The sequence below is a fragment of the Canis lupus genome, chromosome 14 (assembly GCF_003254725.2).
Source record: "Canis lupus dingo isolate Sandy chromosome 14, ASM325472v2, whole genome shotgun sequence".
Taxonomy (NCBI): Eukaryota; Metazoa; Chordata; class Mammalia; order Carnivora; family Canidae; genus Canis; species Canis lupus.
The window spans coordinates 33,758,085-33,782,683 of record NC_064256.1 but is presented as its reverse complement, the minus strand read 5'-3'; the positions used below and the strand labels follow the sequence as shown (position 1 = coordinate 33,782,683).

Below are 24,599 nucleotides of genomic sequence, written 5' to 3'. Positions count from 1 at the left end.
TCCACACCAGTCCACTGCCTACACACAAGGGACAGGTCGTGACAATGGAGAGTTGACACTCCTTATGAGCAGGCTTGAGTCTAGCTCTTTAGGGGAGAGAAAGTTCCTGGGTGAGAATCCTTAGCAGAGTCCCAATGAATTTGGAGTCCGGCCTTTCTCCATCCCTTTTCTGCTCTTTCTGCCTCTCTTTGCCCACTGCGCCCCGACCTTACCCCCATGGACACGCAGAAGAAAGTTTTACACAGAATGAGCCCCACGTTGACGCAGGCATCCTTCCCCTTCCATCTGGCTAACAGCCCAGAAGGGAACAGGGTAGGGGGAGATGCGGAGGCAGGGATGGTTCGGATCCCTGTGGTCAGGGTCCCCAGGCGAGGCCCCATCAGGAGTCAGCCAGGAGTATTGGTTCTAGACCCACGAATGTATCAGGCTTTTCCTTCCTCCATCAACCTCTCAAACCCCAGTGAGGTCACTGAAATGAAAGAGAATCAGACCAAGAGAGAGAGGATGGGGGGGGGGGGGGAGGAAGAGGACGACGACGAGGGAGAAGAAACCCAGACGGGAAAAGGCCATCAGACAAGGTCGCTTTTGCTGGCGACACAGCAACTGAGAGGAGCGTGGTACTGAATATATCCGCCCGCTCAGCCTGGGACTCGCAGAAGCACTTGGTGTTACCACGAAAACAAAGGAGAGGAGACGAGAGCAGAGAGAGAGAGAGAGAGAAGCTCTGAGCAGTTCCGCTTTGGTTCTCCGGGAAGCAAGGGCCATCTCCTCCGCAAGGAACCAAAGGGGAGCCTGGGGGTCTAGGAGGTTAGAAGCGAGCGGGTTTCTGGCGGAGACTTGGGACGCGGCAGGACTCTGGACAGCGCCTCGCGAGCGGGGCTCCGCGCTCCCGGCTCCAGGTTTCTGGCTCCTTCTTGAAAGCCCCTCTCCCCGGACTCGGACCACCGAACCCAGGAAAATCCTACGATTCCTGTCGGAACGTGCCAGGGGGTGGAGCGACTCTTTTTTTTTTTTTTTTTTCTTTTTTTTTTTGCCTCTCACCCGGTCAGGGAAGAGGGTCTCCGATTCTGCAAATCTAACCCTTGCGGATAATGCTTCACTGGTGAAGAAAGAAAAGTTTTGGGGTCGGGTAGGGGGCGGAAGGGGAAGGAGGATAGTGGAAGAAAGAAGGTGGATGGTTGGTTTCCCCTCTGTGATCTGGAAGGAATGATGACCGAGGAAGGATGTGCACCAGCGGCCAGATTATTGGGAGCCTCTTGGTGCTCTCTGTGCTGGAGATAGGGCTGGGGGTGTCCAGCGTGGCCGTGGGGGCGGTCAGCTTCAGCCTGGCCCTCCGAGAGCACAAGCCGCAGCTCGGAGACTCGTCCCCGGTATGGAGCGGGGTGTGTGTACGTTGAGCCATTTCACTCTCTCTTTACCTCTTTACGGTGATGGTCAGTGTGCGTGCGTTAGTCACTCCTTCCCTGGGGATGAAAACCATAAATCTCCTCTGGCTTGCATGTAGTTTCTTGTTGGCAGACTATGCCTTTTTATGTTGTCCCTTTATTTACTAATTGGTCCCCCCCCTTACCTCGGCTTAAGACCAAATTAAATGGCTTTGTTTAAAGTTGGGGGTGGGGGAGGGGAGTTTCCAATGTCTGAAGCTGCATAAGGCTGCCTAGTGGTGCTGATTAGGGAGTCACACCTGTCAAGGGCAGACTCACTTAGCCTGTTTCTTTTTACAACGAAAATCAAAATGAAAGTGTTACATCATTTTCTTGTATCAGGAACAAGCAAGGGTAGATTTATGCATTTATTTCTGGGCAACAGTGCCCAAGGTACACTAAAGGCAACACTGATACAACAAAAAGAAATGTGTGAGTGTAAAAGGAGTATTTTACCCCAGAAAACATTGCTCTTATTCTTTCTTTGCTAGCTTTCTGATACTTCACATCTAAAGACTCTATTGTAAGTTGTAAGTTAAACAATAAACAGTATGATATGTAACAACATTCTAATTGGAGAATAACTCATCTTAAAGAGTACCTAACAGCTCAGAGAAAATGTCATAATTTCCTCTATGTCAGTTGTGATGTCAGACCCAATGACCTTCTTGTTTACTTTGGGTGAATCTCCAAGGAAGCCTCAGAAACCCATTCCTTCCACCAATGATCAATAAAATAGCAGGACTATTCCTACCTACTGGGGGCCTAATTGTGAAAATAATCTTTCCTTCTTCTATAAGTTGTATAGCTGCTATGTCCTTCTTGGTTTCTAGCTTGATTTCAGTTTCCAAGATAATTTAATAGGATGCTATTCTGTCACTGATGATCAATAGGTGTAATTAACAATCATGGTTTGGTTATTTGTGCTTTAAGTCACTGAGGAAAAAAAATGACTATGAGTTCAAGAAAAATCACTTTGAAGTAATTCATTTTTGAGGAAAGTTCTAGCATCTTAAAAACTGGTACAATTGTGCTTTGGAAATATAGTTTTTGTATTTTAATTTTTCAAAATAAGGCAAGTGTTTTTAAATTGCAGAAGTTAAAAAGAAAAGTAAAAATGGTACTCGATTTTAACGCTGAATTTTTCCTAAGAATCCTTGTTCTAAATTCAGTAAGTTACTATCAACTTGCAAATTTTTTCTTTATTACATAATTTTTGTCAATATGCATTTTAAATTTAAGTATGAAAGGCTAAAAGGCAAACCTTAAAATTAATCATTTTACATCTTATATGTCATAGTATTTTGTGAGTTGTAGTTCTTATTTAAACAGAAATAATCAGACTTTAAAACTTCTATCAAACAACTGTCAAAATGAAATATAATACCAACATTTAAAACAAAGGGGAAAATATGACCTTTTGATGGATTATGAAGGAGAAGCCTCAAATACTCTTTAAATCACTTCCCCTCTTAAATGTGAAAAATTGGGTGAATAAACATAGGTTGTCTCTAAATAGTATTAAAGTATCCATTTTATCTTCAAGAACTTAAAAAGATGGTTACATTTGCTTGGCATGATGTAAGAAAAGTAATTAAATTATTTTTTTTATTTTCCCAGACTATTTACCATTATCTAAATGAGTCAACATGTTTATTTGTACAAAAAAATGAAAATTTTGTAGCAGCTCAGTAAAAAGCAAATAAAAGAATATATAATCATTATCACAAAGAATTAGTTCCGTTTTCAACTGGTTCTTTAGAGTAGCCAAAATTCACCGAGGATCCTTGAACAATAGTTTTGAATTCTGTTGTCTGATTCAATAAACATTTTTAAAAGCGAATGTAATTGAATGAATGGATTTGAAACTAGGATGCCCAAATGGGTCACTTTTTTGCTGGCTTTTATAAACTCAAGTTAGAAAATCAAATTTGTGAAGAGATACTCAGTTTTGTTCATTATTTATTAAATTATAGACTTGCCAAATTGATTTTTTAAATTGTTTTTCAGAAGTCATTTGTGATATACTCTGAATTATCTCTTATATTGGTTAATGCTGAATTCATTTAACCTATATTAACAGAAGGCTTACCATATGCATTTTACTATTTAATGCAAAGACAATTAAGATGAATCAGAATACCTAGTAGAGAAAACAAGAGGAGTATATCACTAACTTTATCAGAGGTGAGAAATTAAAGTTTGACCTTAGAGTGATACAGAGGCAGAAAAAGGGGAGGAAAATTTGGGTGGTCAATGAAATATCCATGGGAGAACAGTTGTTTTATCTTGATCTTGACAGTTTGCTGGGACTTGTAATTTATGTATCACAGTACTAAGTAATGCATCACAGAGTGAAATCTGAAGTCTACCTGGGTGCAGATCCCAGATCTGTCATTAACCATCTGGACAATTCCAAAGTTTCTCATATTCTGTAAAATAGGGTTGTTAAAAGGCACAAATGAAATAATGTTCTTAGTAAATGCATGGTGTATACTAAGCCCTGATTAAATGCAAGCTGCTAATACTGGGTGCACATAATGGCAGTGAAGGGCATGAGAAATGAGAGCCTTTTAGGTAGCATAGATGAAGTCACAAACTGGGATGATGTGGGTTATGTTCCAGGAGGAACAGGATCTTCTATTTTTCTGGGGCTTATGTGTGAGGGGAAGATAAGGATGGAAAGAGTGGTTGGGACCAGATCACAAGAGGCTGTGTGCTAGTCAAAGGCAATAGATTTATTTCCTCATATTTTAATTTTTTTAAAGATGTATTTATTTATTTATTTATTTATTTATTTATTTATTTATTTATTTATAATAGACAGAGAGAGAGAGAGAGAGAGAGAGAGAGGCAGAGACACAGGCAGAGGGAGAAGCAGCCTCCATGCACCGGGAGCCTGATGTGGGACTCGATCCCGGGTCTCCAGGATAACGCCCTGGGCCAAAGGCAGGCACCAAACCGCTGAGCCACCCAGGGATCCCCACCCCCATATTTTTAATAATAATAATGACATCAATTCCTACTTCCCAAAGAGAGTCAAGGAGATGCAGAGGAAAACTAGATAAAAAATATTAATCTCTTTGGTATTTTATGAATTTAAAAATCTGTATTATTTATGGACACTAGATGGGATTTTTATAATAATTAACCTGTCACGATAACCAGTCTATAATCAGAGTGTGTTTGGATTGGTGCCATGAAGGTTTTTTTCAATACATTATTGTCATTATTACAAGATCTTTGAATTAAATTTTAGAAGTCAAATAAAACCATACTATTAAGGATTACTTTTTTTTATGGATTCTGACATCATAAGCTTTTTATCTAGGTCGAGTGCACTAAGAATTCAGGCAACTATTTTGATCTTTGAACCCTAATATACAAAGTTTTTAAAATGTGACTTAAAATAGTAAAATAAAATAAAGGGCTTAAAAATCCACGGGCCAGATGCTTATATTTTTAGTCACTATTTCATAATCAGGCAAGAGTGCTTCCTGTGATCAGTTTAAAGGTGTGGGCAATTAGCAAGAAAAAAATATTTCACTATAATTTCATAGAGAAAGAAAGCTATAAAAACCTTACAGGATTTTTGTTTCTTGTTGTCCATTTGTTATAGCTGATGTAGTCACCTGTTGAAAGCATAATAAAAGACATTACTGCTAGATAGCAATGAAACAACCATTGAGTAATCTGCTTTGGAAAAGACAGTCTTTTGAAATATAACTGATGTGAAAGATTTATTGACAGAGTTAAATAGACAGGGCTCTGTTTCAAGTTGCTGTATGATAGTCACTTTTCTCAGTCTCCAGTGCATCATCAATAATGGAAATGGACTGTAGTTAGTACTACATAGATTCATGGTTTCAAGAAAACTTTATTTTGTTGCCTAGATTGGCACTTGGAAATGTAGAGATTCAAATGGTTGTGTACAGAACATCTGGTGCTAAGTTGTATTTGATATATATCATGCTAAATTTCATCCATCTATATCTGATAATTATTTTATAAATTAAATGTATTAAGAGGAACTTTTCTAAGCCTTGTTTACACCACATGCAAACACAGTCTTCTTGAATATTCAAAAAATTTTATCTAAATCATATGAAGTTTGAATGATTTTTATTGGTTATCTTTATGGACAATACTTGATTTGTATATTATGACTTTCTCCACTTACTAAATCTGATTCTTGAGGTGAGTGAAATTTATAGCATAATCAAGGCTACCTGTTATGGGAACTCTTGATTCACCATGGCAACAACTTAGCCAATTATAAGTTTGTGCTGAAATTCACCTACTATACATTCTGATCCATAATGTAGCAATATAGGTGCTATATATAAATGAGAGCTACCTCAAAGTATTATTTTTAATAATTAAATCTAGTCCAATTCACTAATGCTAAAACAAATAAAATGAGGTGAAAGAAACTTCTCAAATATTTGAAGTTACTTCAAATGTATAGAATTTGAGGCTAGTGTATCTCTAATCAGATACGTCACTTTTCTCCAGATTCAAAATATATAACATAAGGGATTTGTATTTCTTAGCATGAGATGAAAGCATTGTCCCATCCTCATAAAAATTACAAATATACATTATAGCCAATTTTAGAATTAATTTTAATCATGTAAGTAATTCATGCATAAATTCTTATTTCAAAGGGTTAAAAAAAAGAATCAAAACTGAAGTTCTCTACCACTTCATTAAAATTAGCCACCATTATAAATTTAGTATGTAATCTCATAGATATTTCTGCTATATAAATAGTATTGTTTGAACATATAGATCAATTTTAAGTTTTTTGATATAATAAAGCCCATTCGTGGACTCTGTAAACCTCAGTTAAAGAATATCATCCTAATCTGATTCATACTGTTGTTCTTAAGTGCCACTTTTATCTACTGGGGTTGGGACAATTAAATCAGTTAGACAAGACAAACTACTAGGAAGTGTAGTTATTAATCAGGGAACCATATTGTGTGCCAAGGAAACATAAATAAAATGTCTATTTCTAGTATTGATTGGTAATGGTATGATAGAAGAAAAATGATGACTTTTGCCATTACCTAATGAGATATTTTGTTTTAGTCTATATTTCATTCACATATAAGTGACATGTGTTTGAATTCCCATTTAGAGCCTGTAACAAATTCTGTCTCAGGATTTTGACCCTTATCCAAGGATATAACTGATCTTGAAGACTTTAGAATAGAAATATTAGAGAATAATTAATAATTGCATTGGTCACCTATTTGTTGGCAATTTGGTTGATACAAACATGAGTAAAATCATTCTTTTATTTAGATGATTTTGCCTAAAGCATTCAAATTAGCTTTCAGTATTGACATGATTATTAGCCAGATCATCCAATATATACTTCAGATATGGTCAAGAAATTTAACTTTTTGTATAGTCACTTAGCCTCAGATAATATTTAATTCTACTGGTAGTTGGGAGGCACAGGCCAGCCATTCAAACTGAAATACTTGCCTTTAAACTTCTATAAAAACTAGAATAGATTTTGGTCACGGTGTGTGTAAACACCCACGAAGGGGGGAAACCCCAACAATTTTATGTCCAAATGATATTGGGTCATTTACTTGTGAAGCAAACAAAATTTCATTTTACTACTGTACTGTATGTATCTATATATAATCTTATTCATTCAAAAAGCATATCTATATATAAATAACTAAGCTGAAAGTCTTAAAATATATTTTACTTCACTGTCTTAGTAAAATTACTGTGGTCACTCTACAGATAGATGTTTATTTCAATATGCCAAGTGGACAGTTCCAAAATAAATGGATGGTGATATATAAAGACTCTCATTCAACATATTTTAGGAGAGAGAGAGAAGAAATTGTATGACTACTTTCCGTTGTGATATAAGAAACCATGCAGTTCTTCTCATGTATGTAGATCTATCTAATCTCTATAAATTAATTCAAATTGAATGACAGATTGAATTCATGTATCTCACTCCATATAACTGTGGTATTGGATAACTTATGTTTCTTCATGAAGTCAAGGAGAGAAATACCAGTACCAGTTTCATGGGTTACTGCCATTACCAAGCCTGGCACAGATTAAGTGCTCAGGGAGCATTAATTTCTTTTTTCCTCTACTGTCTTCATGCTGTCCTATGACTGCCTAGGACCTAGACCACACTAGTACTGCTCTGGTTCTCAACATTCCTCCAACGCCCTCAATCAACTTTAATTTCTTTTTTTTTATATAGTATGTGTCTTTAGCTTTTGATTTAATTTATATATATATATATATATATATATATATATATATATATATATAAGCAACTACAAAAATGTACCAAAATACCTGCATTGGATAGGTCATATAAAATATTCAGCTTAAAACTGAATGGGGTAACAGCTACTGCTATAATCAGACATTAAACAATTATCTAAGTTAGGCAAATGAAACAGTGGGGATATAGGAACCACTATTTATGCCACAAAACAAAGTCCTTGAAAACATTTAAACTATATGAGTTCTTGTCAGTAGTCAAATTATAAGTACAAATTAATATGTCTAATAAAATTACTTAATATCTTAGAGACTTATATGGTTTTGCTTGAATTACCCAAGTAGTTTTTGAAGCAATGCTTATAACATGTTGTATTATTAATAGGTGCATCAATCAAATATCTGGATTTCAATAATGTTTCTTGTGACATTAATTAGTGCTCATGTTTTTAACACCAGTATTAAGACTCCTGAAAAGAAATTCTAAGTTCTATTAGTTCATGATCTATTATTAAATATTGGACAAAATTATGTAGTCAATACAAAAAAGAAAATATTAGTGTTTAAGAAGACCACCTTGGAAGATAGCGTTCCTCAAGCTATTTGCCCTGTAGAAATAATACAATATGTGATTTATTAATAGTTAACTGTGCCCCAGATGCTTTTATATATGCTATTATTTCCAATATTAACAACTTTGTAAAGAATATAGTACCTTATAAAGTTTATGTAGAGAAAAGGACGTCCCTAGAATCCACTGTTATTTAATCAGTTGAATTCGTATTTAAAGCTGGTAGTCTTATTTTAAAATTTGTATTTTTTCTATTGCGTTGTGTGGAACATGGGAAATTGTCATGAAAAAGTCATTCACTGAGGTCTGACCTCATTATTTGCTCCCATCCTTGAATATATGAGTCAGGCAAAATGGCATAAAGATCAATCCCTATCACCCTTTGTATCTATTTCCCAGAAGAGATTGGCATAGTCAACTGATCAACAAGCACACCTCCATATTCCAAGAAGAGCATGAAATATTTGACTCAATTGTTCCTACCTTTAGAGCTTAGGCTTTAGCCTTAAAAAGTAAAACAAAATTATGCATCTCAAATGTTCATTAAATGTTATGAGAGCAAGTCAGGAAGACATCAAACAATATATTTAAATGTAGTTCAAAATGAGTGTTATCAGTGAGGGATCAGGGTTGACTCCCCGTGGAGGGAGATTTTTATCCAGGCCTGATAGATTGGGTAGCTTTCCAGTGGGCAGAAGAGAGAAGGAGTGCTAAGCAGAGCTATTAACATGTGCAAAGTTGGAGAATTTGTGGAAGATAGAGGAGATTGGAGTTGTTAGAGCAAAGGTACGTTCACATAATAAGTGGCAAGATCTAATTCATCTAAATACAATGGGACCAACTTTAAAAGGGTCCTGAAAGAATGATAGGATTAGTCTGCCCTTGATTCTTTTTTTTATATAAATTTATTTTTTATTGGTGTTCAATTTGCCAACATATAGAATAACACCCAGTGCTCATCCTGTCAAGTGCCCACCTCAGTGCTCTTGATTCTTAACTAAACTTGGTGAGGTCTGCTGGGTAAAACTTGACAATCAATGAGGCCAAGGCAGATGGGCCAGGAATTGCTGCTCAATTTCAAGTCAAAACACCAGCCTTTGATTCCAAGTGTGTGTCCTGTGTCAAAAGAAAGGCTTGAGGGAAATCTTGAGACTTGAAGGAAGTGTAAATCTACCATCACAACCTAACCTCATTTCAGGTGATTTTCCTGTTGATGGTGCATTTGTAAGATCATAATTTCCTGTGTTCAATTAGTCCTACAGCTGCCTGACAAAGAGTTCATTTATTTAATAGGAGATACTAGCATGACATTAATACATGAAAATATATTTTATTTTATTAGATTTTATTTATTTATTCATGAGACACACACACACACACACAGAGGCAGAGACACAGGCAGAGGGAGAAGCAGGCTCCATGCGGGAAGACCAACATGGGACTCGATCCTGGGTCTCCAGGATCAGGCCCTGGGCGGAAGGCGGCGCTAAACCGCTGAGCCTCCCGGGATGCCCTGAAAATAGATTTTAGAGGTTAAGACTTGGTTTAAATTCTAGGTCTAGCATTTGTTAATTGTTTAAGTTTGAATGAGTTACATTATCTCCCAGAGCAATCAGCTATTTATCTGTAAAATAACAATATTACTATCTATCTCATGGAGTTCGAAAAATTAAAAGTAATACTTATACAAAGGGCTTGATACATGTTAAGTGTTTAATAACTATGACTAGCCCACAGTAATGATTGCATGCTAGTGCTGTATTCTTGGAAATTCAATTTTCTGTGTGTGGTTTCTATTTGTGTATTAATAGACATTTTATTTTTATACATTTCCGAGGGGGAGCTTCTTGTAAGGCCATTGATGAAATTGATCTTGGACTCAAGGCTTGGTAACAGTTAGGTCGTATACTTCCTCTTAGAAAATATGTAGTTTTCATAACCAATTTTGAACATTAATAGTTAGTTGTGATTTAGTTTGCATGTCCTAGGGTCCTAAGAATATTTTCTGGGTCAATGTTGATATAGAAAGGCATAATTTTTGTTTGTTCTACCAAATGGAGATGTGTGTTTGATTTTATCATTATTTTTGGATGGACTATTGAAATTCTTAGTTCTTTCTATTTGTTTTCCATCAACTATTTTTGGACATCATTTACTCTGAGGAATTAAAATAATAATGATAATAAGGACATTAATAATAGTAACAATGGCAGCTTATATTTACAATGTACTACATCGCCTAAGAATTCCAACTGCTTTCTTGTACCATTTATCTCAGCAGATGAGTTTCTTCACTTAAAGGATGAAAACCTAAAGAATTTAGGATTTAGTGATCTAAATCAACTGAAGAAAGCACATGTGCATGTGTGTATGTGTGTGCATGTGCACATGCATGTGCTCATATGCGTGTGCAGGAGAGATGAAGAGATAAAATCATACAAGGAAGTTGTTAATTGTCATTGATACACAATGTATGCTGAATTTAGGCTGCTAGTACTCTGATTTGGTACAACCTCACAATGTTGTGATCCTCTATGAGCTGCAACTTATTTCCATAACTGGCTAGCTTTCAGAAACTGCCTGGCATGTTGGATGAACATTCTTCTATGGTGTTGACAATTCTTGGGAAGAGCATAACTTCTACCCTCTAGTCCCCTGGAGTCCCTGGCTGTTTTCAATTCTGTGAGAACAGGTCACAAATCATAGACTCAAAGCTGGCGAATACCCAAGGGAATATTTTTTTTTGTTTCATCCTCACCAAATCCATCTTCTACATTATAAACTTTGTTATGTTTTCCACATGTATCAAGTAGTGGGTGTTATATTTGAATGTTGTCCAAATATATTACAGCACCTACATTAATTTTACTCAAAAGAGACATAAATTAAGTTGCCTTAATAAACAGAATGTTATTTGACAATATTTCCATATGTGGGTGTTCAATATTGATTACATCCTCTTTTGCTTCCCTCCAGAAATAATCATTATCTTAAATTTTTATATTAGTTTGAAATTTTAAATTCATTTATTTATTTAATTGGCTAAAATAACAGAAATTTGGGCTCAGGAGACAAATTCTTTTGATTGTGTTACTACAATCTATGAGATGTTTTATTTTAAAGATTAACATGAGTAATAAGTATACATAAAAATGACTTAGACAATTGACTCTTAAATATACTGCAAATTCCAAGTCCCTCTTATTCAAAATTCACAAGTTTAGTTTAATTTCCCTTGCTACTTTTGGAGCAGAAATAGGTCTAACATCAAAACGTTGTATTTACTTAGCATACTCAAAATAGTCAACAGATTATTTTTTAAAAAGGAACACTATCACAAAGCAGACTTGGAATAGAATACAATGCATAATGCATTAAATACAAGAAAGATTGCATTCCACCAACACTGAAAGGGAGATGTGAAGGAATGGCATTCTGAGAATCAAGGCTGATTTTTTTTCTATACACAGAAGGGTTTGGGTTCTGGGGCAGTGGGAAGTTTCTGAGGTTTTTGGACGTGGATTCTTTTAGAAGAGTTTGACATGCCAGCTAGCTACATTCTATGATGATTTATTCTGAAATTCATTCCGTGATTGTTGGTTTCATTCAGTTGCTTTACAGTCTCTGAAAAAAGGCTTCTCTCACTACGTGCTGTGCATCCCCATTTACAACTGTGGGGTTTGTTTTTCCATTTCTCTCTTTAGTGCTTTTGGTTTAATTTCTTTATTCACTGTGGTTGCCTTCTATCCCATGCTATCTGCTAAGCCACCAAGATGGCCTCATGCTAATGGAGAACTGCTTATCACAACAGCATATCTATTGTACATCTTACCTTTTTGGTATTTTTTTAATGTGAAGGTGATCTGATCATATTTATGAGAGTTCATGGCTCTATTGATAAGAATGTACATTTACCCTTTTCCAGTTGAATTTTTGAAATATTGAAAATTTCAACATTTTCTGGAGTGGAAGAAATATGGTATATGGATCTATTTGCCTTGCTTTTTTCAGTGCTCTGTTTTGGGGTGGAAAATAAGAAATTAGTTCTAGCTTAAGGGAAAAAATAACACTGCATAAATAGCAGGGTTTTCCATGGACTAAGAAAAGAAAGAAATATAAATAGGAATGTGGAAAAGTGATTTCTTTTAAAGATGAACACTATGCTAAAAATGCAAAAGAATTGGGAGAGGGGAAAGCAGAGGCCATTGAGAATATCTGTAAATCTAATAAAGGCAGAGAAATCCCAGGGAGCTGGGTTGTGGAATAGCACAACTCAGGGCCTGGGACCTATAGGGTTTAGGCTCATGGAGATGGGGCCAAATCAATGTAGAGATCAAAGGGAAAAATATTTAATGGGCCTGAGCTACATGGTCTGTGCTGGGTTGGGATGAGTGAAGAAGAGAAATGTACAATGTAATGTGGAGAAAGCGCTAAAGTAAGTCAGAAGAGTCAGGTTTTATTCCAATTTCATGAGCCAGATGCTTATTCTCCTTAGTTCTTTTTCTTATAAGATTTAGTCAACAAATATTTATTCTACAGCTACAGCGTTTTACAATCTGATTTAGGTTTTGAGGATCTAGCTGTGAATAAAATAATCATGATCCCTGGTCTTCTGAAGCTTAATTTAAAAAAATACAGACAACGAACAAATAATGCACAAATTAACAATTACGGGTTGTGACATGTTAAACAGGAGATATGTAGGCTTATGAAGAATATAACTTATTAATAATGGGAGAATTAGCAAAAACATCTCTAAGGAAGCAATATTTTCTAAAAGATGTTGAGACATTGGCCACATGAAGCAGGGAAACTGGAGGGAATAGCATGGGTAAGATCCTTGGATAAGAAAGGTTTCATGTTCTGAAAGAAGTGGGCAGCCTGGGTAGCTCAGCGGTTTAGCACCACCTTCAGCCCAGGGTGTGATCCTGGAGGCCCCGGGATCGAGTCCCATGTCAGGCTCCCTGCATGGAGCCTGCTTCTGTCTCTGTCTCTGCCTCTCTCTCTCTCTCTCTGTGTGTGTGTGTGTGTGTCTTTCATTAATAAATAAATAAATAAATAATAATAAATAAATAAATAAAATATTTAAAAAACAAAAAGAAAATAAAATCTGAAAGAGGGGCAGAGTGACTGGATTATGGCACATGAGCAGGAGGAGATAGAGATGGAGAGGCAAACAGGGAAAAGCTCACATAAGGCTTTATATGCAAGCTACAATGTTTCGATTATGGCACTTTGCCATAAAGTGCCTTAATTATAACAGGAGTCTATTAAAAGCAGTAGAAAGGTATTAAGTGACAAGATTATATTGACATTCAAAGAAGCTCATTTGGGCCTGCAGTTTATAAAATATATTGGAATTGGACAAAAAGTCACATGTCTATTAGGAGGCTACTGACATGTATGATATTATGGTTGCATGGATGACAGTGAAAGAATAAAATAAACATAGAAGCAGATATTTGAGACACAGGGTTGACAAGACTTTGTGTTTGATTAGATGCCATTGTTGAATAAAGTATTAAGAATGAGTCTTAGATTGGGGGACTAACAACTGATAGGATCCCATTTATTCTTTTGAGAATTAGATGATTAGAAAAGGAAAAACTGTGGCGCCTATGTGGCTCTGACAGTTAAATGTCTGCATCTGGTTCAGGTCATGATCCCAGAGTCCTGGGACCCAGTCCAGCATCCGGCTCCCTGCTCAGCAGGCAGTCTGCTTCTCCCTCTCCCTCTGCCCCTCCACTCAGTTTGTGCATGCTCTCTCTCACTCTTTTAAATAAATAAATAAATAAATAGAAAAGTAAAAACACTATGTGTATGTGTGCATGTGCGTGCATGTGTGTGCATGCGTGTGTGTGCATATGTGTGTGCAGGATATAATTGTGTTGGGTGGGGAGAGATCAAGAATTTATTTGTGATCTATAAGTTAGAGTTACCTGTTATCTGTTAAGTAAGATTGGAAACATGCTGTGGACTATTGGACGGGTCTAGAGTCCAGAACACAAGACTGTACTAGAAATCTAAACATGGGAGTAGTCTGTAAATACATTAAGCACATTTAAAGGTATTTTTAAAGCCATATTACTGATTGAAACCCCAAAACAAAGACTTTAGTTATTATAATATTCAAAAGCTGGATATCAATGAGGAGATAGAAAAGAGAAACTGAGAAGTTGTGACCAGAGAAATGTGTGGAAAATCAGGATAGTAGGGCGTCAGAGATGTCTAAAGGAGAGAGCTTCCTTGTAAGGTGAGGACTGTAACATGGAAGTCATTGTTGACCTTAGCAAAAGCAGTTGAAGTAATGGGCATATACTTGAGTGCGAAGTTTGCTAAAGAAAGAATGGGAAGAATATGGAGATAACAAGCATAGTGGTGGTAAAGGGAAAATCAATCTGTGTAGAGAGATAGAGCAAATGATGTAAAAGGATTCAGAGTCAAGGAAGGTTTTTGTTTTTAAGAGATATTTTGGATTTTTTTTCCCTGCTGAGGTGAATAATGGAGGAGAAAGGGAGGAGAAAGTCTCTGAGTAGAAAACGGGTGATTGAATTTAGAGATGAAATGCATGTTTTGTGCTGACAAATTTCGTTTTTGTATATTTAAAAAAGGAAAGCAAGATGAGCATGACTGATGCAGTTTGTCACATTTAATGGCAAATGGTGAGAGGAGTCTCTGATGGCTTTTGCGTTTTCTGTCTAATCTGAGGTCTGTCATAGCTAAGGGTAAGGGAAAGGACGCCATTAAAATGTTTCCTCTCCCTGTTGGTTGAGAATTATAGTTAAGTCACACAATATAAACTGGATGGAAACATAGAAATAATTTATTCCAAATTCATCCTTTTATGATAAGCAAACTAAAGCTCAGAGAGTTAGCATAGCACTGCTGGCTCACTATAGAGCCAGGACAAGAGGGCAATTCATCTAATTCTTAGTCTAACATAGTTCTCACAGATGCCTCAAAATATTAAGTAATCCTTAAGATAAGTGCTAAACCAAAAGGAAAATGCAGTTACTGGGTTACTGCCTCAAACTGAACAGGAATGATCTCAAATTATTGGCACTGCTAAACTATCATGAGGAGATAAGTATTTTAACGAATTTTAAGGATCTCCTCCCAGTTGGGAGTTTCAAGGCTTACTACAGAAATTGTGGCATATACTCCATGGTGCTTTTCCAAAGTAATGGGGAAATTTAAACTAATTTTTAGAGGTTAGCTAATATTTCAAACCACAAGAGTTAGTGATCAATTTAGATAAGTAAGCAAATTGCTTTCAAGAAGCCTTTAAAGAAGAGATTCAAAGTTCATTTATCAAACTATACACATTTGCAGGGCTTGGACAGGGAATGTTAAAGTCCTGTAGTTCTGAGGCTTTTCTTTTTTTAATTTAAACATATAGAAATCAAATTAACAATGAGATTTAGTATACAATTTGCCTAAAGTGGCTAGGAACAAATATATATTTGTATATGTTTGTATATATATTAGGCTTTCATCCAATACTGGTTTAAAAATTGTCAAAATATTTTATAAACATAGATGACTTTAAAAAGGCCACATTAAAAAGGTGCACTTTTCCATAAATCTATCTTTGACTGTAGATATAGCAGAGTAGTACTTACTAGTGATAGGGTAAGCTGTTTTCTACTGTGACATTAAGAAATTAAAATATCATTATGAAAGATAATTGGTATTCACCACATTTATACCCCAATCACTTATAAAATAAATGATGTTCTCAAAGGAACAGTTTTTTTTTTTTTTTTGAGAAAGAGGTAGAACTTTAACTCATGATTATGCTAATGTCTTTTCACCTGTAGCTAAGGGGTACCACCAAACATCTTAGGCCCTCAGACCTTCAAAATAGTCTTAGAGAGATACATGAGGAGTTTAGGAAATATCAAAGTAAAAGGATTGGATGAGTTAAAAGATACAAGTTTGGCAGACATCACTCAATGGATCAGAAAAGCTGGGCCAATAGAAAGTAAGTTGCTTCTGATGCTCACACATAACTGAAATTAATTAATTTAGGAAGGCATCTTATCTCCTGGGTGATAAGATATTTGGGAGGGAGGGTCACCTGAGTGGCTCAGTTGATTAAGCCTCCAACTCTTGATTTCTGCCCAGGTAGGATCTTGGGGTCTTGGGATTGAGCCCAAGAAATATTAATAACTTGAATATATTGAGTTGAATAAAATATATTATTAAATTAATATTAAAATTTAATATTAACATTTTCACTTTTTTCTTTTTAATGTAACTTAGAAAATGAAAAGTTGTATATGTGACTCAAATCTGTGGCTTATGTTAGATTTCTAATTTCTCTCATCTGGATACATTTTTCTTATGAAAAGAAATAATTAGCTGGTCAGGCAAATCTTCATGCTTTGTTTACCTAAGATGTGAACTATGGATGAGGAACTTTAGGACAATTTGAGTTATTAGTGAACTGGAAGGCTAAATTGTCTTAGTTGGCTGGTAGAGACAGCAGAAACTGCTGAGTATTCCAGTGGCATTTCCCGAAGTGGACACCCAAGTTTCCTGTCCTCATGACATAACCCTTTCAACCTTTCTTGTTTAAATGGTGAAATTCAAGTCTGTGGGTGACCTTTCATTAAGAAAATTTCAAGTATCGTTTGCCAACTACCAAAGGTGTTTTGAAAGAAGAGAAGCTTTTTCCCACTTCTCTTACTAACTGGAAATTTAATCATTCTTTTATCCATTCATCAACAAGGATTCATTAAATTTTTTGTACATATGAGGACCTGTATTAGTGCTGAAGTTTTAAAATTAAAAATATATAACACCTGACTAGGAGTTCAGAACCTTTTGGAATGACAGATAAGTAGTGAATAATTACTATATAATATGATCAGGGCATCAGTGTAATAATAGACATGAATATAATGTATTTTGTTAGGTTCTGACCAGGAGTACATGGAGGGGTTGAAAAGTCTTCATAAATAAACTTTATACAGGATCCTGAAACTTAATAAAAATTTCCCAAGTAGAGGGAGAATATAAACATTTATCAGCACCCACCACATACCATTGCAAGACAGAGCAGTTTCACATGAATTGTTTCTTTTAATTCCATAATCATGTGACATTAGTCTCCTCCTTTCTATAAAGGGAATAGAGAATATAATTTCATTATAAATGACATATTCAGTGTCAGAGAGCTGTGATAGTGTCAACGTAGATACTCAGGAAATACCTCGTAAATACTGGAGAAATGTCTGCTAAAAATGAGTGGGAGAGAAAACAGGGCCACTTAAATTTGTGATCAGAGAGTGTCAGAGCAAGGAGGAATGCAGGAATCCCATCCAATCTAACTCTTCCCTTTTAAAGATTAAGCCCAAGAGAATTCATTTGATTTGCCCAATGTAGTTAAATGACAGAGGAAGACTGAATGGGAGTCAAGGTGTTCTGTTGTAAAGTACAGAAGATTTTTCTCAGTAGTACATGGTCATAGCCTCTTACCTCACGACTACAAAAAACAGTTCCATCAAAAGCTGCATTTTGGTAACAGCACATATCAAGCCCTACCATCATTTGCTATAAGTTTTCAGCTTGTTTATGCAAGATTCCCTTGTGTATTCTCCTGTTTAGAGTTGCAATTACAATATTATTGATAATGTTTACACATAATTTCCTCCTTTTTAAAAATTCTAATAATTTCCCCTCCCTTTCTTTGCTTTCCTAAATAGTTGTTCCTTTAACAGGAACTTTAACAAGATCTTCTTGAGGCAGTTGTGGTAATACAAAGCCTGAAGATATACAGGACGCTAGAACTTCCCAATTAATTAATGTGACAAATAATTACTGGTTTTACTCTAAATGAAGCACTTTGCTGAGAATTTGGAGATAGATAGTTATCTGTACTCTGGATTCAAGGGCTTTATAGCTGGTAACACAAATGTATGCAAACAATAACAGATATTGAACACTTGAATTCTTCTAAGTGCTTTGTACCAATTATATCATCTAATTATTTACAAAAATTCTATGAAGTATGTTCTCTTCTGCATCCAATTAAAGAGGAAACTATGGCAGATAATTTAAGCAGCTCTCTCAAAGTCACAGAGATTGAAAATGATGATATCATGATCTAAACCCAGCCCATTTGACAGTAGAGAAGCCATTCTTATCACTAAACTATATTGTCTTCTACTAAATCCAAATAAATATAGTTAAATACATAATGCAGCATATGAACATCCTGTGGTTACACAAAAGAAAGTAAAGAGAGAGACAGATAACTTCATGGAAGATGTGCTTTTGGTGGCAAGTCTGGAAAAATAAAGTAGAGAGGGCTTGATGGGAAATGAGGAAAAAAAGGCATTCTAGGTTGGTGGAGACATGATGTATGGAGAGCTCAAGAATGGTAAAGAGATCATTGGTTTTAGAACACACAACATGCAGAAAGAAGAGAGTGTAAAGAGAGGCTTGACCTAACTGTGAAGACCTTGAGTAGTATATTATGAAATATGAGTAGTATACTATGGAATTGGAACAGCACACTTTTTAAGAAATGGATGGTACTAAGAATATTTTAAAGGTTTTGAGGATAGGAGTAACATGAGTCAACATGTATTTTAGGAATAATCACCTAGGCAGCAGTGTAAAGAATTAGAGCCGGGGGATTATGTATATCTTTCATGTTGAAATTTAGAATCAAAAGGAAGCTCACTCTAGTGGGAATGGAAATAAAAAGGGCATATGTGAGAAACTTTATGGAGGAAGATTCAACAAGACTTGGTAGGAAACAGGCTATGAAAAATAAAAGTGGAAGAGATCGGAAATTAAGGCTGACTTTCTGCCCTGGTTAAAGAGAATGAGAGTATACTGTGCTCAGAAAAACAAAAACAGAGGCAAGTTTGTAGGGCAAGGAAACAAATTACAAGTTGTGCCTCTTTGATTCATTTATTCATAAAATATTCATCCATCAATTTATAATAGACTTTGTGTTATATTCTGGGGATACAATAAAGAACAAGAAGATAATGTTCCTGCCTTCAGGACACAATCTATGGTAGGGATACAAACATTTAACAAATAAATATACAAGTAAGTATTTAATTATAACGCTACAAAGGGAAAAAGTCGGGATGCCAAAAGAGCTTAAAATGGAAACTCAGTCCAGAAAGTTAAGGGGGGGGGGGTCTTCTATGAAGAAGTAATATTTGGCTAATATTTAAACCAGGAATAATAGCCAGGCAGAGAAGAATAGTACTATTTCAGGCTATGGAAACATCAGATATGAAGTCCTTGAGGGAAAAGGAATTTGGTGAGTTCCAAGAAGTCAGTAGACAAGTCAGTGAAGGCTGAGGCTGTAGAAGGCAGATTATGAAATACTTTATAGACCATGTAAAGATTTTGCATTTTTTCTTAAAGGCAATGGTATAAAATTGAAAGATTTGAAATGTGAAAGTAACAAGTTCAGAGAAGAGTGGGTTTGATGAAGGCAAGGATGGGAAGAACAAATTTGGAAGCTTTTGCTGTAACACTGACTAGAGATGATAGTGATTTGGGATAGAGTGGAAGCAATGGGAGTGAACAGAAGCAGATATATTTCAGCTATATTCTGAAGACATAAAGAATACTGTGCGGTTCACTTACATATATGAGAGTTTGAGTGAGGTGTCAGTAAGGAGTCCCAGATGTCAAGAATGAGAACTCAGTGGATGGCTATGCTATTTCCAGACGTGAGAAGTTTTGGAGGAGAATAATATCTTCAGGGGGATGATGACAGTATTTTCAAGAGAATATTATCTCAATATCTTCAGGAAATTATTAGGATGTTCTGAGTGCAGATATTTTTGTGAGGCACCTCTGTGCCTGATTTTTCTGGTTGACTTCATTTTTACTTTTCACATTGTGGCCCTGAGCAGTCCTCAGGTCACATCATCACCATACCTAGGCCAGTGGAAAAGACAGTCTGCCTCCTTGAATGATGAAATAAAATGTCTAGAATGTATTCTAATTCCCTCTGATTGGCCTTACTTATATCTTGTGGCCATCTCTGAAGCAATCACTGTGACAAGGAGGACAGAACATCCTAATTCATTAAAGTTGGTTCACAGGGCTGTGGGAGATGGGAAACACATGACTGAGAGTGAGGGATAGATGACCTCCTCCGTAGAAAAATGAGACATGATTGTCAGAAAATGGGAAAATACATTCTGAAGACCAAAATAATGGCTTTCTGCCACCACATATAATAACTGATACTGTAGAATTGAATAAAGATAAAAATGTATAGGTTGAAATTTGGGGAGGGTATCTTTGTGAAAAATACAGTTAGAACTCTGTTTCTGACTTCAGATAGAAGCCAGCACTCAATGTGAGTGAGAATCTATCACTCAATAGATGTGAGAAGTTGTTGGCAGAGAAGTAATAGTGAAAAGCTGCAAAGAGCATAGAGTGGGAACCAACACTTCAGGAATACCAGTGTACATTAAGGGTAGGAAAAAATGAACCCAACAATAGGGACTGAGGAGTGAAGGACAGAAAAGAAAGAAAGCAATTGGGACAGTGGAATGGAATTCTGTGAGGAGACTATTTGAAAAATAAAAGAATAGTAAGGAGAGTGTCATTGATGATCTTTGAATGAGCAATTTTAGTGAAGCGTAGGAACAAAAACTGTATGTATTACTTTAATCAACAAATTATTGAGAACCTTCTGCTTGATAGTACCATGACCAAAGATCTTCCTTTTTCCATTCCAACAACGTCATAAGTGAGTAATGTACACCAGGGACCATTTTAATTATTCTGTTTGGGACTGGGGTATTGGTGGTAGATATAAATATGAAAAAAAGTCTCTTCCTCAAAAAGACAAGTTTGTAGGACAAGAAAACATGAAAACCTATCTAGTGATACAGGTAGCAAACACTAAAATAACTATGAGTCAAAATGTAACAAGGTCCAAAAGAGATGCACATAAGGAGATGCACTATGAGAAATCAGGAAAAAAAAAGATAGAATCACATCTGGTCAGAAAACTTGAGATAGGCCCTAGAGAATAGATAAGAACAAGGACAAAATTTTGCAAATAGAGAAGTGGTTATAAGCAAAGATGATAAACTGAGTATGTACAAGGATTATTAAGTCCACTTTGGCTGTAGGATATCAGCAGGAGACCAGTTTGCAAACTGGATTGAAACTATCCATCTAGGCTCTGATAACAAGCTAAGACATTTGTCGAGCCATTAAAAAAAATTGTATGAAGGAGTGAGGTACTAAAAATCATCCTTAGAATGGACTACAAATGATGTTAGGGAAACAGAAGGCAGAGAGGCTCTCTAGAAAGCTTTTAGATTATCCAGGGGCAAGCTAGTAAAGGCCAGAATGAAAGAAGAGGTTCACTGTGGATGTAGAATTAATGGCAAACAGTAATTGGATTGATAGAAATTATATGGAAAGGGGAAGGGAGGATCCAAAGTGCCTCTGAGTTTTGAGAAAATAGCGGTAAGAGTGATATAAACAAGAAAGCTATGAGTGGAAGCAGATTTGAAACTCATATTTTATGACTATAGTATCCCTGCTGGATCTCTTTTGTTGACTCTCATGCGTCTGGCTGTGAGCACACTAAACTGTGAAATGATTGTAGGCTGAGCTAAAAATAGATGAAGCTTTCATGGTGACCAACATCCTGTGTTATTCTCTGATCTCTTGGAACATGGACCCACTGTAGACATGACATTTTGCTTCGAAATATCACATTCAAAGGCAAGTATTATTGGAAACACTTAGAGGACTTCCCTGTATCAAATAGAAATTAATACATTTGATAATTACTTTCTGAAAGGTAGTCCAGTCATAAGCCTTAAAGTCTTATACTGCTACACAGCATATCATGGATGGAAATTGGAGAAAGTAGTAGTGTATACATTAATGAGTACATATTGATTTGATATGGAACAATCTACCTCCATGAAGGAGAGAACATGAGCAAACAAACATAGGACACAGTTTTGGTCTATAGCAAGATTCTGTGAATGAGAAAAAAAAGAATGAATATCTAAAATATTTTTTTATAATTCCTATCAGGAATTCAGACACTGGTCTGTACTCATCAGATACTAAAAAATATCACATAATTTTAATAATGTTATTAATAACTCCATTGATTTATGGTTTATTGGATAGTAGAAATTATACCAAGCACATCATAAACATTATATAATTAATCCTTTTTTCATTAATCCTTTTAATAGCACCGCAGGATAAGCTTTGGATACTTGTAGTAGTATCCCTATTTTACAAATGGGGAAGTTGAGATTCAAAGAGTTTAAGTAGATGCTACAAGTCTCACTAATATGTGGCATAGCCAGATATAAAGCCCATGTTTCCCTTACTCCAAATTCTGTACTTTTAACCATTATGCTATTCTCCATCCATTTCTTTTAAGCTCTGTCTGTAAAGCTCTGTTCTTAACAGACAGTGCTGATGTATATCCCAGACCCTAGTAGACAGACCTACCAACTAATCTTTCCTAAGACTGAGAAATGTCCTGGAGCATACATATGACTCCTCTAATGCTTCACAGTCCCCAGAAGTTCAATCTGAAAAGCCATCACAAATACCTTTTTCCTGCTTGTAATCTCGTTCTGCTAGCTGATGCATAACCATCACACTATCTATCTTGTCAGGGCAAAGGGATTATTTTCTCTCCCAATATATGTGTCTCCTCTTCATGCCATTTAAGAGAAAAATCATGCCAACCCACCTCTTTCTAGTTCTGCACTAAACCCTAAAATAATCATAATATCCTTTTTATCTAATCAGATGCTCTCCTTACTATTTCCCCCCTGAAATCAGAGTAGAACTTAAAGTCACATTACATTTTAACCATTCCTCTCAACCTCTTCCAACTGCTCTAGTTGCTTCTCAGAGACAAAGGTTGTCAAACACTATTCAAACAAACAAAACACTCTTCAAGGAAACGAGCATTAGGAAATTGTAATCTTTAAAACAAATATTTAAAAAGACATGATATGTGATTGTTCCTCCTTCACAGATTCTGAAGCTGTATTTTGGTTACAAATTGTGCAAGCCTCACTTTATTTCTGAGGGAATGATGTCATTTCTATTGAGTTTTATAAATTAGAGAACTACTCGGAAAGGATTTGGATAATGGATGGTGTTTGTTTATAGACTTCTAAAAGTCATAGACCCAATATATTTTAATTTCTGTTGTACTTTTTGAGAGTAGAAAATGGCCTGCAATTAATAAAGAACACCAAAAAGCCAATGCTTAAAAGTATCTCCCACCTGGCAGCCAATCACCATAGGTAAAAACTGATTTGTGTTAATTCTCCTAAGATACAGATACCTGTAGTGAGGGCGTATGTTATGGACAGACATAATAATGATTAAGAGCATCATGAGCTGGAAACTTTCTAGAAAGAAGTCTCTTGACTGAAAGAAGAAGGTCTGCCAATTTATCAGTTCACTTACCAGGTAATTCTATGGGTGGCATTTTTTTTCCTTAAAGAGGCACAGAGAGAGTAGGGCACCTGGGTGGCTGAGTCAATTAAGCACCCAACTCTTGATCTCAGCTTGGGTCTGGATCTCAGGGTCATGAGTTAAAGCCCTGAATTAGGCTCTTCACTGGGCGTGGAACCTACTTAAAAAAATTAAAAAGAGAGAGACATACACAGAGAGAAAGACAACAGAACATTTAAGAGAAAATTATCATCAAGATGGCTGAGAAACCAGGGTATGTTTGCCCTAGAGAAAACACAGGGTTAAATGGTGTAATTGTCATAAAATGAGGAGCAATGAGTGTATATCACAGGGATAAAGTCTTCAGGCTTAATGAAAGAAAGAAAGAAAGAAAGAAAGAAAGAAAGAAAGAAAGAAAGAAGAAGAAGGAAGGAAAGAAAGAAAGAAAGAAAGAAAGAAAGAAAGAAAGAAAGAAAGAAAGAAAGAAAAGAAAAGAAACAGAAAGAAAGAAAGAAAGAAAGAAAGAAAGAAAGAAAGAAAGAAAGAAAAGAAAGAAAGAAAGAAAGAAAGAAGAAAGAAAGAAAGAAGAAAGAAAGAAAGAAAGAAAGAAAGAAAGAAAGAAAGAAAGAAAGAAAGAAAGAAAGAAAGAAAGAAAGAAAGAAAGAAAGAAAGAAAGAACAAACTTTGACAATCAGAATTCCTTAAAGGTGAAAAAGCCTGCCTCTCTTAGTGGAAGAGATTGATCCTAAACTGTAAAGACTCTCATCAAGTCAGAAGTGCAAATAATCTATTGATGTTGGGCACCTTATGATTCACTAGCATTCTAGTTTCCACTGGCACAGACTGAGCTTAGCCTCCGTTAACAGAATTGTTTGTGA

At 35.9% G+C, this 24,599-nt stretch overlaps 1 protein-coding gene and 1 long non-coding RNA gene across 5 annotated transcripts in view; one reads left to right on the top strand and one right to left on the bottom strand.

The window, feature by feature from the left end:
* Window positions 1–446: 446 nt before the first annotated feature.
* The window catches only part of TMEM196 (transmembrane protein 196), a 51,567-nt gene continuing 27,414 nt past the window's right edge, over window positions 447–24,599 (top strand). The window contains exon 1 of one of the 4 annotated variants that reach the window (XM_025464317.3): window positions 447–1,388. In XM_025464317.3, coding sequence (XP_025320102.1) covers window positions 1,224–1,388 — 165 coding nt within the window. In that variant the 5' untranslated portion in view covers window positions 447–1,223. The remainder of the gene's footprint in view (window positions 1,389–24,599) is intronic. The other 3 variants (XM_025464318.3, XM_025464316.3, XM_025464315.3) reach the window with 3 other exon arrangements.
* Window positions 9,636–20,226, bottom strand: LOC112670541 (uncharacterized). The gene is made up of 3 exons (XR_003143014.3): window positions 19,891–20,226; window positions 17,318–17,392; window positions 9,636–9,781 (listed from the first exon to the last, which is right to left on the bottom strand). It is a non-coding gene; the product is annotated as an uncharacterized LOC112670541 (long non-coding RNA).